Source organism: Microtus oregoni, unplaced genomic scaffold (genome assembly GCF_018167655.1).
Source record: "Microtus oregoni isolate MIOR12 unplaced genomic scaffold, Mior012 000046F_ref0000063, whole genome shotgun sequence".
In the NCBI taxonomy this organism is placed as follows: Eukaryota; Metazoa; Chordata; class Mammalia; order Rodentia; family Cricetidae; genus Microtus; species Microtus oregoni.
Genome location: NW_024543220.1, coordinates 12,950,471 through 12,969,235, shown reverse-complemented (window position 1 = coordinate 12,969,235; position 18,765 = coordinate 12,950,471). Strand labels below are relative to the sequence as shown.

General features: G+C 45.5%; 1 protein-coding gene across 1 annotated transcript; it reads right to left on the bottom strand.

The window, feature by feature from the left end:
• Positions 1-3,904: 3,904 nt before the first annotated feature.
• Snrpc (small nuclear ribonucleoprotein polypeptide C) lies at positions 3,905-17,430 on the bottom strand. Its single transcript, XM_041635015.1, has 6 exons — positions 17,301-17,430; positions 16,981-17,023; positions 14,972-15,080; positions 12,095-12,184; positions 7,543-7,647; positions 3,905-4,240 (listed from the first exon to the last, which is right to left on the bottom strand). Exons 1-6 carry the CDS (start codon positions 17,306-17,308, stop codon positions 4,116-4,118), a joined length of 480 nt encoding a protein of 159 aa, XP_041490949.1. The 5' UTR covers positions 17,309-17,430; the 3' UTR covers positions 3,905-4,115.
• Positions 17,431-18,765: the final 1,335 nt, after the last annotated feature.

Genomic DNA, 18,765 nt, shown 5'->3' with positions numbered 1-18,765 from the left:
TATAGAATTTGTCTCTATGTCTGATCCCGGCACTCTGTTGTTCCTTGGTCACAGGACACCACAGTGGCTCTGCTTGAGTGAACTTTCCTAAGAAAGGGAGGCCCTGGCATCTTTTGTGGTCTTCCCACTCCATACTTGCTCAGCAATACAAGTCTCTGTGCAGAGCGGAGGTAACTTGGGCTAATATAACTAATCACTGCCTGCGTGTGTAGCAGGAAGAGGCTAGCAATCTGAACTGTAGCCAGCTCCTCCAGCCCACCAAATCCTGTTGACCTTTTGGAGTTTACTTTGTTTTGAATATCTTGTTCCTGTGTACGTACAGAGACAGATGTTCCAAGAATATCTCACAGCCTCATTGTTGTAGAATATTATTTTAAGGTGTGTTACTTTTGAATATGTTCTGGAACGTTTAATGATGCACAGATATGTTTGATTAAATAACATTCACCTGTGGTCAGGAGGCTGTGTCAGCAACTAGCTGACAGGAAATGGGAGGGAGGAACCAGGTGGAGAAGGGTTTTTAAGCAGGGGTGAGGAGAAACAGGAGGACTTCTTGGGAAAGGCAAGGAGGTGAGCTAGGTGAGCTGCTTTCTACTCAGCCTCTCTGGGGAGCAGGATGCTACCTCAACCTTTGAATCTTGAGTTCTTTAGAGAAACATAGTTAGAGCAGTTCTTTCTGTAGCACTGAAACAGTCAGTGAAAGAGGGAACACAATTTCCTTAGGCTGTGTGGTCGGTAGCAACTGAATTGCAGTTGCTGACCAGGATAGCCTATCTTAAAAGGCAGAAACAACTGAAAAAGAAAACAACACCTCATAAAGAAACCTCTGGCATTTTTATGTACCACAACCTCCAAGGCATAAGGAAGACATTCAAACAGATAAGGATATCTCCCTAAAAGCGGAGGGAATAGTACGTTTGGGACTGTCCTGGGGAGGCTTAGAAGCAGTACTCCTGGGAGAAGGCATAAATGCCTCATAAGACATTTTCCATCAATCCAATATCCCTAAACTGTACAAATATTAAAAGGCCCCCAAGTACGAAGCAGGTGGAGATGAAACCAAAGGTGGCACGGGACATCATGCCGATAAACTTTGCTGGATCTTTGTCAAGCGGCTGTGCTGGCTTTATGACTTTTGCCATTCCCATCAGATATGGCTGTTCCAATATATAATCTAGATGGCTTGTTATTTACATGAATCAAGGCACGGAATCAAGCATATCTGGGCTTTTTCTGTCAGTACACACAGCATCTCTTTCTCTTTTAAATCCATTATGTAGCCCGGTATGGAGGGGCACACCTTCGATCCCAGCTTTCAGGCGGCAGAGGCAGGTGGATCTCTTGAGTCTGAGGCCAAGCTGGTCTACAGAGCTCTAAAACAACCAGCTCCAGAAAAAGAAAAACCCTGTCTCATACCACCAATAAACAAACAAACAAATAAAAATCACTATGTAAAGTCAGGCATAGTGGTACAGGCCTTTAATGCCAGCACTCAGGAGGCAGAGGCAGGCGGATCTCAGTGCAGCTTTAGAAGCCTGAAGGCAGAAGACCGTTATAAAGCGGCCTTCTATACCTGTATATTGGCAAAGGTATCATGGCTGCCCGTGAAGGTGGAAGCAGTATTGTGTGTCTAGGAATGCGGTTGGCCTAACCTAATAGTTTCAGAGCTAGAGAGGTGACGTGATAAAGCAGAGGTGTAACAGCTGTGTTTCTGCACTTGAGTATGGAGATGGACCCCTGATGCAAGCTGGCTAGCTAGCCTGACCAAACCACTGAGCTCTGGGTTCAATAAGAAAGCCTGCCTTCGCAGAGAACAGAGTGATTGAGACATCAACCCGACATCCACATGTGCCCACTTACATGAGCACAAACACATGCAACAAGGAAAAGCTCCAGACCGACAGTCAGCAAAGACAGACATCTACTTTACAGAAGCAAGGAATTAAATGCTTCCACACGAGCTGAGAAATGGATGTGAGCTTCAGAGGAAACAGCCGTCTGTACTCTTAGAAGACTGACCTAAGTCAGCATGCTTGATTTCTGAGCTACAGAACTGTCTCAACGACAATGGAAGCAAGCTGGTCTAGTTGGAGCCCAACCAAACAGCATGCCTTTTTGGAAATGGGATTCTGGGACCTGTGTTGAGGCAGCCTGAACTTTGAATTTATTCACTTCTGCACAGACACTAAATCAAGTGGCCCAGAGTACAGAAAACCTAAAGCGGTGACCAGCAAACTGACCGTCCTGTGCTTGCTTAGTGAGGTCCTACTGTCACAGGCTGGTTCCAGATGCTACATTGTTGACAGTGTTAATTACGCCTAGACAGATGTACTGTTTTAGCGACTGTTTTATCTATAAATTACTACTTAATCTTTTCAGAATTAAATACACCAAGCTAAATTGAGTCAGAAAAAGAACTGGAGTAATTTTACAAATCTTGTAGCTGGCATGAAGGCTGGAAGTGGTAGCACACACCTGTCATTCCGGCACTAGGGAGGTGGAGGCAGCAAGGTTCAAGGTCAGCCTCAGCTATAGAGTGAACTCAAGTGCAATATGGACTACAAGAGACCTTTGTTTACACTGTGCCCCCCCCCCCCCCCCCCCCCGCCTCCACACCACGGCAAAAGACCAAGGAGGGAACCCGAGAAAAGAGAGTAATTGACTAAAGTGGGTAGAGTAACTTACCTGTGGACAATAACCAGAGTCCAATCCTCACAAATTGTCTTCTGACTTCTACAATCACACACGCATCAACGTAACAAACAAACAAACAAACAAAAAATGGCTTTTGAGAGAGGGTTTCTCTGTGTAGCCTAAGTCCTGAAACTCACTCTGTAAACAACGATGGCCTCAAACTCACAGAGATCCACCTGCCTCTGACTCCCAAGTGCTGGGATTAAAGGTGTACACAACCACCACCTGGAAATTTTTTTTTTTTAAATGTATTTATACCCAAGCCAGGAATGGCAGTACACACCCATAACACATCAAGGCTAGCCTGGGCTTTATAAGATCCTATCAGAACCAGGCGTGGTGATCAGCATCCTCCACTACAGTGAGGGAGGTCAGTTTGAGTCACTTGGAAAATATGTCTTGGGGCTGGAGAGATGGCTCAGAGGTTAAGAGCACTGACTGTTCTTTCAGAGGTCCTGAGTTCAATTCCCAGCAACCACATGGTGGCTCATAACCATCTATAATAGGATCTGGTGACCTCTTCTGGCCTACAGGGATACATGTAAGCCGAGCACCACATACATAAAAAATAAATAAGTCTTTTAAAAAAAGACATCTCAAAATCAGATAGATAAGGTCAGCCTTATCTACAGAGCAATTTCAGGGAACAGCCAGGACTTAGCTGTTGAGTTTTTTCGAGAAGGGATTTCTCTGTAGCTTTGGAACAGATAGGCTGACCTTGAACTCAGATCTCCCTGCCTCAGCCTCCTGTGCTGAGATTAAAGGGGAGTGCCACTACTGACTGGCTTTATCTATCTGATTTTGAGATGTCTTCTTTTAAGACTTATTTCTAAAGAAAAAGAAATAGGCCGGGCGGTGGTGGCGCACGCCTTTAATCCCAGCACTTGGGAGGCAGAGGCAGGTGGATCTCTGTGAGTTCGAGGCCAGCCTGATCTACAAGAGCTAGTGCCAGGACAGGCTCCAAAGCTACAGAGAAACCCTGTCTCAAAAAAAACTAAAAAAAAAAAAAAAAAAAAAAAAAGAAAGAAATCCTATCTGAGATACAAAAGGAAAAACGTTCCGAAGTCCTATAATGAGGAAGTGTAACTAGACACAGACAGGCAAGCCCAGGGACACACATGGGACACGCTGGAGAACAAGCCAACAGAACACAGCTGGCTACACCTCCTTTACAACACAGAACAGAGAAGGAAGGAGAAGGGCCACGCTCTTAACTCAAACAGCTGACAGATTTATTTTCACAATTCACAATGTAAGTGAGCGCTGCACTTTTTCTAACCCCACTTCTCCCCTCCAAACTATTCTGTCAGGAAAGGGGAAGCCTTGCTTGTCGTGCAGCTAGAAAACACCCAGGCTCAGCACCGTGATCTCCTGCTGAAACAGAACAAGAAATACAAAACCGAAATAGAGCCTTTCCGCTCTTATCTGTCTGGCCGAGTCATGCCAGGCCGTGTGGGCACCATCATAGGGCGAGCAGGGGGTCTCATCATTGGAGGCCCGGGCATCATGGGCATGTGGCCACCCATGGGAGGCCTCATTCCAGGAGCTGTAGAATGGAACAAAAGGGAAAAGGGATGATAAACAACATTCAGGAGACTTCAACTAAACACTTTCAACTAATCCCAGCACTCAGGAGCAGAGGATCTGAATTGAAGCCAGTAAGTTTACAAAGCGAGTTCCATGACAGCCAGCGCTACACAGAGAAACCCTGCCTCAAGAAACCAAAAAACCAAAACAAAACAAAAACCCAAAAAACTAAGTAGTAGACCCTGAAAAATACTAGAAAAAGACACATAACAGGAAAAGTGCAACATATCCATCAAATTTAAGTTCCTTAGGACATGAAAATAAGATGAAGACGCGAGCGCAGGTCTGGAAGCTGCTCTATGACAGCAGTGCCTATAGACAAACCACTGCACAGGACCCAGGGACTCGAGCTCTGCTTTGCTCAGTATGCTTGTGTGTTTTTACTTTTGTTGCTCTGGTTATTAATGGTTAGGACAGGGTCTCTATTATGCAGCCCTGGCTGCATTTAACTCAGAGATCCCCCCTGCCTCTGCCTCCCAAGACTCTGCCTCCCAAGCCTCTGAGGTTAATGGTGTCAGCACCGCACCTGGACTACTCAGCCCTCAGCCTATTATCTCCCCCGCACCATGCAACAGGAGCTGTCTCCTCCATGGCCTGGAAAAGAGGCCAGTCTCACCAATAAGTGACTTTTGGGAACTATGGGAAGGTGATCAAAGCCAGGATGAAAACCTGACAGTAACAGCATTTAGCTCAAATCATGAAAAATAAAAGGCAATCATGAATTATATCAAATGGGATACACAGAATTTCATTTTCCAAATGCAATTTAGGAACTATTAATCAGTTCTGTGTGTCAAATATGAACGAGATCTATGTGCCAGGGAGGGGATAGCAGTCAGAGGATAGGAAAACATCATGACAGTCTCGGCACAACTCACTGTGCACGCCTCATCTGGATGCTGGGCTCATGAATATTCATTTTTCTACTATGCTCTATAACTGTTCTCCTCTATTAATTCTTTATAAATATCAAACTTTTGTTTGTTGTTTTTCAAGAAAGAGTTTCTCTGTATTACAGCTCTCGCTGTGCTGGAACTCGCTCTGTTGTAGGCCAGGCTGACTTCGAACTCACAGAGATCTGCTTGGATTAAAGGAGTACACCACTGCCTGGCTATAAATATCAAGTTCTGGAAGCACAGAGGGAGTTGCCTGTAATCCTAGCACTTGGGTAGCAAAGGCAAGATGATTGTAGCAAGTTTGAGGCCAGTCAGGGTTACAAACCAAGCCTTTATCTCAAAAAGGAAACAAAATAAAAAATTGGGTATGGGGTACACAGAAATTACAGATGCATCCTGGTCTCCCAAAATTAACTGATTTTGATTAAAGGCTTGTGATATAAGTAACTCAAGATATAACCATATTTGAAGCTGGATGTGGGGTACAAGCCTGTAATATCAGCACTCTGAGGAGAAAGAGGGCTCCCGAGTTCAAGGTGATCCTGGGTTACTAGGGTAAAAGTATTTTTCAAAAATTCAACATACTCCCTTTTCCCCACTACAGGAGGGCGATTGATATATTGCGTACTTGAGCATGTGAGCAAGCACGCGCGAGCACACACAGCCACTCACAGGTAACTGTATGTGCAAAGACTACAACAGGCACGGAAGCTGTGAGGACCAGTGTCAATGGCAGCGTGGATATGTCCTCTCAAGTCCACGGGCTCCACGAGCACATGCACACTTGGCAGTCTGTACGTAAGTGTGTTTGCAGGAAACTGGGCACCTGAATATTTGTTCTTTCCCTTTCCCTATCATTTGATTTTATGTGTTAGTTTTAAAGAAACATTGCCTACTGTGCATATCTCGAAATATTCTCTTGAGTCATTAGGATCACCATGCCCAGCGGGATTTCTTTCAATGGCTCACTCATTCCTGGTAGCCAGCTTCTTTAAACTCACTGGGTATTGTATTTTGTGACACTGGCTTGGAGAACAAGCAGCTCACGATGGCATGTATCTTTAGTTCCAGCCTATGGGAGGCGGGGGCAAGTAGAGATCTCCGTGAGCTCCAGGCAGCCCAGTTTACATGAGACTCTGTCTCAGAAATAGTAAATAAATGGTTTGGGTTTTTTTTTTTTTTTTCGAGACAGGGTTTTTCTGCCCTGGAACTAGCTCTTGTAGACCAGGCTGGTCTCGAACTCACAGAGATCTGCCTGCCTCTGCCTCCCGAGTGCTGAGATTAAAGGCGTGCGCCACCACCACCCGGCAATAAATGGTAACTCCATCTAAATCACCTGGCTGTGTTTTGAGTTTTTATGCCCAAACTGTTCTCTATCCTCCCATCCCTCTAACATCCACACCGACGCTCCTGGTGAAAAAGGTGCTCTCATCCCAGTGCTGTGCCCTGGTTTGTCCAGCTGAGCTGGCGGCACCGCTTGTCTATTTTCAAACCATCTCACTGTTATTACTGCAATTAGATAATTTTAACTATTAAATAAATAAAATGTGTGAGAACTTGCCAGACAGTAGTGGAGCACACCTTTACTCCCAGCACTCGGGAGATAGAGGCAGGCAGATCTCTGTGAGTTCAAGGCCAACCCGGTCTACAGGGTGAGTTCCAGGACAGCCAGGGCTATACAGAGAAACCCTGTCTGAGAAAGCGGGAAGGCTCTAGGCTAGATGCCCAGAACACCAGTTCCCTCTCCAGCAAGGAAGACTTCAGGAGCAGATTATACTGCAGTCTCCAGCCACTTGAAACTGAAATTCCAGCTGAGGTGAGCACTGGGGAGGAAGAAGCAGGCAGATACTACAAGTTCAAAATTAGCCAAGGACACATTGTAAGACTTCATCTTAAAACAAACCACTCTGCGGAATTAGGGTGTGGGCAAGCTGGCTAGGTAGGCAGCAGAGCTTGATGCAGACCCGAAGCCAAAGGTGGCAGGAGAGAACCAGCACCACCTGCCCTTCAATCTCCACACATGCAATGGTGTACAGGTGCCACGCACACAAAAGAGAAACTTCCTTTCCTTTTTGTATTAAAAACCTGCAAGGCCCTGGGTGCATTTCCAGGCTCTGGCAAAAAAGAACTATAATTACAATTTTTGTGGCTGAGGCTAAGTGGTAGAACTCGTAAGCACATCAAGGCACTGAGTTCAATCCCTGGCAACCAAAATAGAAAGTATTTGTCCTAAGTTTTTTGTGGGTTCCTACATTAAAAACGCTGACCAAATTCAATGTTACAAAACTTACAGCTAACAAAGACTGCCCCGTAATGCAGAACTAGAACCCACCGCACAACTAAAAGGTGACCTATTCCAACTCACCAGGTCCCACGGGCATCATCCCAGGAGGAGGTGGACCCATCATCGGCATCATGGGAGGGCCTCCCATGTGGGGTGCAGGCATCATGCCAGGGCGAGGAGGACCCGCTAAAACAGACAATGGAGGCTGTGGTTAAAGCAGGCTTGCATGCTGACACTTCCTCTCTGAACGAAACTAAGAGGCTCTCATGACTAGTCCAGACGCTAAACAAACCTCCTGCAGTTTCTTATTCTAGCAGGGGACTCACACATAGAGCATTCCATAACTTGTACTTTGTAATTAAAGAACAGTGACAAAATCCCAGCACCCAGGAGGCAGAGACATGTGGATCGCGTTATTTGCTGTGAGCTCACGGTCAACATGGTGGTCTTAACAAGTTGCAAGGCGGGGCTGGTGAGATGGCTCAGCGGGTAAGAGCATTGCCTGCTCTTCCAAATGTCCTGAGTTTAATTCCCAGCAACCACATGGTGGCTCACAACCATCTGTAATGAGATCTGGTGCCCTCTTCTGGCCTGCAGGCATATATGCAGACAGAATATTGTATACTTAGTAAATAAATATTAAAAAAAAAAAAAAAAAAAAAACAAGTTGCAAGGCAACCAGGGCTATACAGAGAGACCCAGTTTCCAGTAACAAAACAAAGCATAAAGGACACTTGGTCGATCTTCCAGAGTCCTGGGTTCAGTTTCTTTCTTTTTTTTTTGTTTTTGTTTTTGTTTTACGAGACAGGGTTTCTCTGTGGTTTTGGAGCCTGTCCTGGAACTAGCTCTTGTAGACCAGGCTGGTCTCGAACTCACAGTGATCCGCCTGCCTCTGCCTCCCGAGTGCTGGGATTAAAGGCGTGCGCCACCACCGCCTGGCCTGGGTTCAATTTCTAACACCCACATGGCAGCTCACCTCACAATCATCTTTAATTAAAGTTCCAAGGGATCTTATTTATTTATTTATTTTAAGATTTTCGAGACAGGGTTTCTCTGTGTAGCCCAGGCTGTCCTGAACTCAGAGATCCAGCTGCCTCTGCGAGTGCTGGGGTTGAAGGAGTGCGCCACCACCGCATGACATGAGTAAGTTCCAGGGCCTCTATTGCCATCTTCTGGTCTCTTCTGGCACCAGCACACAAACAGTACACTTAAAATACATGTAGGCAAACCACTCATGCACGTAACATTTTAAGAATTCTACAATATGTCTGGCTATTGATAATCTGAGGCTCGTTTTAAAAAGATGTAGACTGGCCTCAAAACCAGAGAACCCATCAGAGGGAAAGGGCAGGAGCGCGAGTGCTCTGGAGCTGCACAGGCACCGCCCTCACGCGTGTCTGAGGGACCTCAGGGAGCGCCTCTTCTGAGCAGCCCACATATACAAGACTGTTTAGATGGCAGCCCAAGTCCAGTCTGAACCTTCCCAGGGGAGCAAAAGGACAGTGACCTTGCACTAGACACCCCCCCAAGAACACAGGCTCATGGTCCACTCCACGGTCAACTATCCAAGTCTTACCTTTCACGGGCTTAAGTATGTTGTGGGATATTTGTACAATGTGTTAAGGTGTGCTTGCTTTGATTGGTCTCTGAGAAAGCTGAATAGCAACTAGCTAGGCAGGAGATATAGGCGGGACATCTGGGCAGAGAGAGAGAACGAGGAATCTAGGCCCACAAGAGAGACAAAAGGAGACATGGAGGAAGCAGGATATGTGGTACCAGACAGAAAATAGATTAATAGAAGTAGATTAATTTAAGTTATAAGAGCTAGTGAAACAGGCCAAAGCTAAGGCCAAGCTTTCATAATTAATAAGTCTACATGTCATTTGTGAGCTGTGGCAAAAACAAAAATCTGACTATATAGGTACATTAGAAATTAGGGAAAAAATAAAATAAAAAATAGGGCTGGTGAGATAGCTCAGATGCTAAGAGCATTGGCTGCTCTTCCAGGGGTTTTGAGTTCCCAGCAAACCACATGGTGGCCCACAACCTTCTGTAATGAGATCTGGTACCCTCTTCTGGCCGGCAAGCATATGTGCAGGAGAAACCCTGTATACATAATGAATAAGTAAATATATCTTTAAAAGGAAGGTAGGGAGGGAGGAAGGAAGGGAGGGAGGGAAGGAAAGAAATTGGGAAGACTGAGTTTATCAGCTATTTAGGTCTTCTAGTGTTGTGTTCATACCAATAAAGAATTTAATTTCGTTGGGCAGTGGTGGTGCACGCTTGAGGAGGCAGAAGCAGGCAGATCTCTGTGAGTTCCAGGCCACCTTGGTCTAGAAGAGCTAGTTCCAGGACAGGCTCGGGAAGAAAAAAAAGAAACAAACAAACAGAATTTACTTTGTTTAGTAGTATCTATCCACATCTCACAGGTTCCTTCTGAGCTCTCCATTCCTGGGAAGTCCCAGATTTCAACTGGAAGTTAGCCCTAAGGCAAGCATCTAACAGTCCTCGTGCTTGGGAGGCTGAGGCAGAGAAGACTGAGCTTCACTACAGCCTGTGCTACATGTTAAGACTGCCAGACTGGTGTAGTACACACCTTTAATCCCAGCACCCAGGCAGCACAGACAGGTGGGGTCTCTAAGTTTGAGTTTAGCCTGGTCTACAAAGTGAGTTCCAGGACAGCCAGGGTTACACACAGAAAAACCCTGTCTCAAAAAAGAAAAACCAGCCGGGCAGTGGTGGCGCACGCCTTTAATCCCAGCACTCGGGAGGCAGAGGCAGGCGGATCTCTGTGAGTTCGAGACCAGCCTGGTCTACAGAGCTAGTTCCAGGACAGGCTCCAAAACCACAGAGAAACCCTGTCTCGAAAAACAAAAAAAACAAAAAAGAAAAACCAGAGCTGGGCGGTGGGGTGGTGTGGTACCTTTAATCCCAGCACTCAGGAGGCAGGGCCAGCCTGGTCTACACAGCTAGTTCCAGGACAGGCTCCAAAGCCACAGAGAAACCCTGTCTCGAAAAACCAAAGAAAAAAAGAAAAACCAAAACAACAACAACAAAGACTTGGCCTCCCAGAAACTAAACAAAAAGAATTATTAACTTCAAAAACTATTTTAGAATTTATACCACTAAAAGCTGGGTAGATAATTTTAGTCGAAAAAGTACTTTCCATGTAGGCATTAAGAACTGAGTTCAAAGCTGGGCACTGGTAGCTCATGCCTTTAACCCAGCACTCCAGAGGCAGAGGTAGGCAGATCTGAGTTTGAAGTCTTCCTAGTCTACAGAGAGAGTTCCAGGACAGCCAAGGCTACTCAGAAAAATCCTTGGAAAACAAAAAATGAAAAAAAAAAAAGCCAACTGAGTTCAGTCACAACAAAAAGTCAAGCAGGGTTTGTGCAGTTGGGAGCCAGCACTGAGGAAGCAAAGACACCTGAGTCCCTGGGCTCACTGGCCAGCACACTGCCTAACTGTCAAGCCCTAGGTCCCAGAGAGAAACTGTCTCGGAAATTAAAGGCCAGGAAGATGGCTGAGCGGGTAAGGGCACAAGCTGCTCTTTTTCTCAATCCACAAAGGAGCAAACAAGGACTCAGCCCTCCAAGCCTTCCTCTGAACTCCACACATATGCCAAAGAACACACATACAATAAAACAACAAAACCACAAGGTGGGTGACTCCAAGGTCGGCCACTAGTCTCTATGTGACGACTACACACACACTTTCACACTCACACAAGAGGAAATTATACGGTTAAAGTTGTTTTCCTCAACTAGTGAACTATGCTGTGGGATAATGCTCTTGTACACTGTAAAGATTTGTAATTTGTATTGGTTTAATAAAACACTGATTGGTCAGTAGTCAAGTAGAAAGTATAGGCAGGGCAACCAAACTAGGAGAACTCTGGGAAGAGGAGAGGCAGAGACACAGTCATCAGCCAGAGGCAAAGGAAGCAAGATGAGAACACTGCACTGAAAAGGTACCAAGCCATGTGACTAAACAGAGATGAGAATTATGGGTTAATTTAAGTTGTAACAGCTAGCTATTAATAAGCTTGAGCTAATAGGCCAAACAGTTTATAATTGATCCAAGCCTCTGTATATTTCATTGGGACTGAACAGCTGTGGGACTGAAATTCTGTCAATACCTAGTCAGTCAACAAGTTCTGGAAGCCAACTATGTGACAAGCTACTAACCTGATGGAGGAAGGTCATTGGTTAATTAATAAAGAAACTGCTTGGCCCTGATGGGTTAGAACATAGGTGGGTGGAGTAAACAGAAGAGAATGCTGGGAGAAAGAGGAAGTGAGCTCAGATGCCAGGCTGCTGCTCTCTGAGGCAGACGCAATGAAGCTCCGACCCAGGATGGACGTAGGCTAGAATCTTCCAGGTAAGCGCACCTTGGGGTGCTACACACATTAATAGAAATGGGTATACAAGATGTAAGAAGTAGCCAGTAAGAAGCTAGAGCTAATGGGCCAAGCAATGTTTAAATGAATACAATTTGTGTGTTGTTATTTTGGGGTATAAGCTAGCCAGGCGACCAGGAACAGGGTGGCAGGAATGCTGCCCGCAGCTCCTTCAACACTAACCAAAGGATAATCTGAGCAGTTGCACACTTTAACACAGAGTTCCAAACTTACGGAGACTGGGGGGAGGCGGGATCATGGCCCCTGCAGGAGGAGGAGCAGAGAATGGAGCTGGAGGTATCTTTCCTTGTTGAAATGCAGCCGCTTAAAATAAAGAAAACAAAAAATGATGCGTTAAATGCAGCAACTCATTTACTAAAATAACCACCTTCTTTGAAATGAACTCTATTCTAAAATTACTACACGTGGCACAACAGTTTTAAGCCATTAAGATACTCAACTGTTACAACTGCAATGAACAGTTTACTAATTCAGGTACTCAAAGCTTTCTTATAATTTAATCATTTAATAGCTATTTGTACTCTTCACTTCAATAGGTAAAATACCTACGCTACCAGGCCTGCTGGTGCACATGAAGAGATGCAGTTGGAGGAGTTGAGCACAGGAGTCTGAGATCAACACAGGCAATAAAATGAGGTAAGTCTTTACATTTAAAAAAATTCAGTTTATAACTAATTCAAGCCATTAGTTTTATTTGAAAAATGCACAATCTGTGGCCAAAGGCCAGGTTTTAGAACAAGTCTCTTCCCATCCTGAGTAAAAACAATGTCCATTCCTTACTTCCCTCTTCTGAAACAAAGGTACTGAACCAGATGAGGAAGAAACAAATATCTAAAATCAGGAGACTGCACTGAAAGAGAGTATCATCTTAACAAAAGCCTACCACAATTAGACCACAGAGGCAAAAGGAAGAACAGAAGAAAATGGAAACTATGTAGTCCAGGCAGCAGTGGCACACACCTTTAATCCTAGCACTCTGTGAATTTGAGGCCAGTCTGGTCTACAGAGAAACCCTGTGTCAAAAACAAAACAAAAAACAACAACAAAAAAGACATAACGAGCCGGGCGGTGGTGGCGCACACCTTTAATCACAGTGTTCAGGAGGCAGAAATAGGTGGATCTCTGTGAGTCTGGGCCAAACCTGGTCTACAAGAGCTAGCTAGTTTCAGGACAGGCACCAAAGCTAGAGAAACCTTGTCTCAAAAAACAAAAACACACCAAAAAAAAAAAAAAGGAAATGGAAATTACCTATGTGACTCGATTAGGGTCAAAAAAATAGTACAGTGGCAAAAGCCTATCAGGAAGCAGGTCAGCACTGGAGAGGTGATGGCAGGAGGCTCAAGAATTCAAAGCTAGCCTGGTCTACAGAGCTCGTTCCAGGACAGCAAAGGCTACACAAAGAAATCCTGTCTCCAAACAAAGAACCAAAACAAAAAAGCCTGAAAAACAAAACGAAGAAACCACCCAAAATACACAAACAAGCCACACTCTCAGGAAGCCAAAGCCTAAGTCAGAGATGGCCTTCGTCCATCAATTCCATCTACCAATGCAGCGCAGGCTAGACCATGACTACAGCCTGTGTCGCTCCAGAGATTTTCCCTGTAGGACTTACAGTTAGGACAGCACTGCCCACATCCTATACAGGACAACAGGCTATAAGGAGTGCAGACCGAGCGGCAAACTCCTACCAACCTAACTACAGACATCACCAAGCGAGTTCCTGACAGTCTGCCTCCCTGCCCCAAAAGTCTACTTAGCTGAGCATGAGGGCATTACTGGAATTATCACCTCTAATCCAGGAAGAGAGGATTGCCAGCAGTTCCAAAATACCCAAACAAGGCTAGAGAGGAGATGGTTCAGTGCATTACAGTTCTTGCTTAGGCACAACTACCCAAGTTCAAATTCCTGGAATCCAGTTAAAGCCAGGCACAGCCAAGTATGCTTGTAACCCCTGTATAAGGAACAAAATCAGATTCCAGCTCACTTGCCAGGCAGCCTAGCTGAAACGGTGAGCTTCAGGTTCGATGAAGGATCTTGTCTCAAGGGAATAAGGTCAAGGGTGATAAGAGCAGAGGCCAGGCATGGAGACAACTGCCTTTAGTTCCAGCACTCAGGAGGAGGAGGCAGGCAGATTCTGGTGAGTTCATGGCTAGCCTGGTCTATATAACAAGCTCTTCTTTTTCTTTTCCATTTTCCAGACAGGGTTCCTCTGTGCAGCCCTGGCTGTAATGGAGCTCACTTTATAGACGAGGCCAGCCTCTGCTTCCCAAGTGTTGGAATTAAAAGCCTGAGCCACGACACCCAACTTTGATTAATTCTTTTTGCCAGAGCTACAATTATGAAAGCCAAATAAAGTCTCTTAAACCCACTCTTATGGTTTCCAATTATTAGGGAAAAATCTCAAAATTGTGGATTGCAGGGGCTGGAGAGAGCTCCGAGGTTAAGAACACGTGGCTACTCTTCCAGGATGTGGGTTCAAGTCCCAACACTGACATAGCAGCTCACAACTGTCCACAACTCCAGTTCCAGGGGAACTGACACCGTCACAGATAAACACGTAGGGAAAACAGCAATGTGCATTAAAATAAATAAAGCTTTAAAAGAAAAAGTGGTGAGCTGGGCGGTGGTGGCGCACGCCTTTAATCCCAGCACTCGGGAGGCAGAGGCAGGCGGATCTCTGTGAGTTCGAGACCAGCCTGGTCTACAGAGCTAGTGCCAGGACAGGCTCCAAAGCCACAGAGAAACCCTGTCTCGAAAAACCCAAAAAAAAAAAAAAAAAAGAAAGAAAGAAAAAGTGGTGAATTGCAACTTTTCAAATGTAGGTTCACATAAATGTGCTCCAAAATCTTGTTGCCATTAACAGGAAAATCAGAGGCAACTCCATCTTCTCTAGCCACCTCCCAGCCTAACAAGCCTGCAAGTGACTATTCTCTGATGGATTATCTCAATAAGTGACCTTCCACTCCGCTCCTTCAACTTAGGCAAACAGCCCCATGTATCCCACAGAGAGAGTTGTTTCTGTAGAAAACGAAGAGATGGGATAAAAAGGAATGGGACCAGTCTATCACGGAGACAGAGACCAGGCCATACTTGTTTTGTCAATCAGGCTCTGGGCCTGCTCTTCCATCCATTTCTGGTAGTAGTCTTTCACGTTCTCCTTGTGCTTCCGACCGCTGCAGTGCGTCTTTCTCACAGATGGCTGCAAACAAAAAGCTCACATCAGACAATGAAACAAGGCCGGGTGGTGGTGGCGCGCGCCTTTAATCCCAGCACTCGGGAGATGTAGGCAGGTGGATCTCGTTGAGTTCAAGGCCAGCCTGGTCTACAAAGGGAGTTCCAGGACAGGCTCCAAAGCTACAGAGAAACCCTGTCTCGAAAAACCAAAAACAAATAAAAAAAAAACAAACAAAAAAGACAATGAAACAAAATCCCCAAATAAGAAAGCTGAAACGCTTTGCCTCTGCATTGGTAGGCTGGCAAAGATGTTGACAAATGCTGCCCTGCAGAATACATCTCTGCTAGATGTATTACCGAGGAGGCAGGCACATGTGGCTGAGTCAATCACTTGCTCTTGAGCACTGGAGCAGACACAGACCCTTTCCTCCACTCCACTCAGTACTAAGAACGGAATTCAGGGCTTCTGCATTCTAGCCAGCTGAGCTACCACTAGGCTCCACATCTGCCCCAACAAATGGAGTACTCGTTTACCTACTATCTAAGGCTTTCTCTACAAGGATGGACTTGCATGTTAAAAAGGTTCCATATTTAAACATCTAAATCACAAGTTGCTATTTAGGAAAAAGTGCACGTGCCACTGGTCTAAATCATAGTGCTATTTTAATGCCCTCAGGCCTCTACAATGTAAAATAGCAGCTTCAATCACTTAAGCAGCCTGGCAATGGTGGCACACGCCTTTAATCCCAGCACTCGGGAGGCAGAGGCAGGCGGATCTCTGTGAGTTCGAGACCAGCCTGGTCAATAGAGCAAGTTCCAGGACAGGCTCCAAAGCCACAGAGAAACCCTGTCTCAAAGAACTAAAAAAAAAAAAATCACTTAAGCAACACTGTTACGAGAACACAGAACTTCAAGCTGGTTAAAGCAATGCGTGCCTTTAATTCCAGCACCCAGGGATCAGGAACAGCTGGATAGCCTGGTCTACATAATAAGTTCGAGGCCAGCCAGGTCCAATAAATAATCTTCACTCAGAGAAACTATTAAAACCATAACACCAAATTTTGTTGTTGCTAAAGGATTTGTTTTGGTTTGTCTTTTTGAGACAGGATCTCACACCCTAGCCTTAAATTCACAAGACTCCATCTCAGCTCCCAAATGATGGGAAACGGGCATGAGCCACTAAACACAGCTAGCTGTGTTGCTGTTATCCTTGCCGGGGCCTTCTGAGTGACCGACGGCAGCCTACCCTGGTCGGCACTCCATTAGCTGCCTGCAGCCATTATTGCTGCTGACATACGGTTAACAGATTCCCACAGAGAGAGTGGAGCTGCAGTTCCACCATGAAAACACTTCTTTCCATTTTAGTAAAAAAAAAAAAAAAAATTTTGGTTTGTTTTTCGAGACAGGGTTTCTCTGTGTAACTGGAACTCACTCTGTAGACCAGGCTAGCCTTGAACTCCCATAGATCCACTGTCTTCTGCCTCCCGAGGTCTGGTTTAAAAGGCATATGCCACCACTGCCTGGTGATTCTAATACAGTTTTCAATAAAATGATATAATCAAATATATGAGTTGTAGGAGCACACTCCTGGGTTTTGGGGAGAGTTATCTGGACAAGGCCTCGGTTTGTATGCTAGGCTAGCCTGGAATTCACCATCTTCCTGGTTCAGCCTCTCAAGTACTGAGATTACAGGCAAATGCATATGTAAATGTTTTCATCCTCAAGCCTGTTAACGCTTTATCACTCTGCAATTACCTTCACATTACAAACACTGCAAGGGTGTTAATAAAAAACACGCTTCCCAGTTACTTTCAAAGAAGAGTAGTGGTAAAATTCCCAGCAGGCTGTAAAGCACATACATGGACCTAGATAAATTAAAATTGCATACGAGCCGTTTTAAGACTACGAAAAGACGCGCCACTTACAGAATCATGCGTAAGATACGTATCACAGTAGTCACAATAAAACCTGAAAAGACAAAAGAATATGACAACCCTTAGCAGATGTCCAAACAAGCCAAACACCCTCAAACTCAGATGCTAAGGCGTCAAACAAAGCGTTCGGACAGGATCGGGGCCGCGAGGGGAGGGGCCGAGACCACTCGGAAGGGGACAAGAGCGCCTCGATTCCCACCAGGATCTCACCGGGGCGCTCGCCCTCCCCTCCAAGCACACGAACCAGCGCCCACCGCGCTCACGAAGCCCCGACCCACCACCGCAACCCGCCAGCCTCAGCCCGCACTCACTTGGGCATGTTGCTCCACAGGCCGTTGGCTACTCGCTTTCGCGCCGCCGGGAAATGACGCACACAGTCCGCGCCGACTCCGTCGGCGGACGGAAGAGCGAGGGCGGGCCTTCCGCAAAGGAGATCGGCTTTGCTGGGGACAGCCAGGAAGTGTGCTAGGGGTGCCTATGAGGGTCAATCCGCGCCCACTTACTCCTGATTGGTTATTCGCTCTCGGAAATACAGTGTTTCATTCTTTCAACAGGTTCCAAAAGGCAGATCCTCTCTGTGTTCCCTGCTCTGCTGGAAGTGCTGGGAAAACTGTAGAAACAAAGCAGGTATACGTTCTCATTCTCAGAGACCTGATTAGCAGGAAAGTGAAATAGATCAAATCAAAGTCCTATGCTTGGGGAAATGAAGCGATATAGCACAACTGATAAAAACCCAGAGACAGAAATTGGGGTTCAACCTAAAGGTCAGTAAAACAAAACATCCAGCCACTGGCTCTTACTTCTATCTCAGTCCAAAATGGTGATCCTGTCTCCAGGAATCCCAGAACGAGACTGTGTGAGAGTTGTCTTCTCCCGTTTTATATTTCTCCCTAATACTGGAATTAAAGGCGTACACCACTACCGCCAGTTTCTATGGCAAACTACCGTGGCTACTGGGATTAAAGTTTGTGTCAGCACTGCCTGGTCTGTAAAGTTGATCAGTGTGGCTCTGAACTCAGGCAAGCTTTATTTATTAAAATACAAACGAAATGCCATTACAAATCAGGGAAGAGGGGAGTTCGACTTTAAAGAAGACGGAGAAAACGTGGAAGACCACCACTGAAAAATAATAATTTTTCCAAGGACTAAAATCCAAATATGAGCTGCGTTACATTACCATCCCTTGCTGGAGAGATGACTCAGGTTGGTTAAGAGCACAGCTACTCTTCTAGAGGACCTGAGTTCTGTTTCCAGAACCCACATAGTGGCATACAATCTTCAGAAACTCTAGTTCCAGGGGCTCCAACACCCTCCTCGGTCTTCCACACGCAACAGGCATGCACGTGGTACTCACGCAGGAAAAAACTCTGGGCCATAAAATATGTCGCTGTAGACCACAGGCTTTGTTGTTGCTGTTGTTCCTTTGATTGGTTGGTTTGGGTTTGGGTTTTGAAAGACAGGATTTCTCTGTGTAGCCTTGGCTGTCCTGGAACTCACTCTGTAGACCAATCTGGCCTCCAACTCAGAGATCCACCTGCTCCTGCTTCCTGAGTGCTAGGATTAAAGGTGTGTGCCATCATCCAACCTAGAGTTCCCAGTTTTTTGTTTTTGTTTTGTTTTGTTTTTTTTTTTTTTTTTTGGTTTTTCGAGACAGGGTTTCTCTGTGGCTTTGGAGCCATAGAGTTCCCAGTTTTAAAACTGTCTCACTGTAGCACGAATAATAAAAACCCAGAGACAGATATTGGGGTTCAAGCTGAAGATCAGAAAAGCAAAGCA